Source organism: Egretta garzetta, unplaced genomic scaffold (assembly GCF_000687185.1).
Source record: "Egretta garzetta isolate BGI_Z169 unplaced genomic scaffold, ASM68718v1 scaffold799, whole genome shotgun sequence".
NCBI lineage: Eukaryota > Metazoa > Chordata > Aves > Pelecaniformes > Ardeidae > Egretta > Egretta garzetta.
The window spans coordinates 96,147-96,615 of record NW_009260759.1 but is presented as its reverse complement, the minus strand read 5'-3'; the positions used below and the strand labels follow the sequence as shown (position 1 = coordinate 96,615).

Sequence of the window (469 nt, the reverse complement as noted above, 5' to 3'; positions counted from 1 at the left end):
CCCCCCTGGGGTGTGCAGGGTGAAGGGGGGGGTCTGGCAGAGCCCCCCCAGCCACCAACTCCCTCCTTTTTTGTTTTTCAGACCCCGCTTCTAGACACTGAATCCACCTTGGATTATGGACACAGCCTTACTCAGGTGGGTGGGCTGGGAAAACCCCACCCCCCGGGACGTGAGTTTGGGGAGGTGGGAGATGGGGAGATGTGTGCTGAGGGGTCAGGGGGCCGGACCACCCCCGTATCATCCTCGGCTTGGCTCTGGGATGCTTGCTTCCTTGGGCTCAGCCATTCCCGGGGGGGGGAGGTGATGGAGACCCCGGGGTGCTGGGGTGGCCGTGCGGGTGTATGGTACCTTGGGCAGGGTGCTGGGGACAGGGGGGGCTGTGCGAGGTGACCCCTTGCAAGCTGTAAAACCCCCTTCCACCCCCAGGCACCCTCGGATAAGATCTGGCGAGCCGGGAAGCTCCTCTTCA

At 64.2% G+C, this 469-nt stretch overlaps 1 protein-coding gene across 1 annotated transcript in view; it reads left to right on the top strand.

Annotated features, from left to right (window-relative positions):
- RAPGEF3 (Rap guanine nucleotide exchange factor 3) overlaps positions 1 to 469 on the top strand; it is a 10,200-nt gene that overhangs the window by 171 nt on the left and 9,560 nt on the right. The window contains exons 2-3 of the mRNA XM_035901427.1: positions 82 to 135; positions 427 to 469. Of these exons, the coding sequence (XP_035757320.1) occupies positions 82 to 135; positions 427 to 469 (97 nt within the window). The remainder of the gene's footprint in view (positions 1 to 81; positions 136 to 426) is intronic.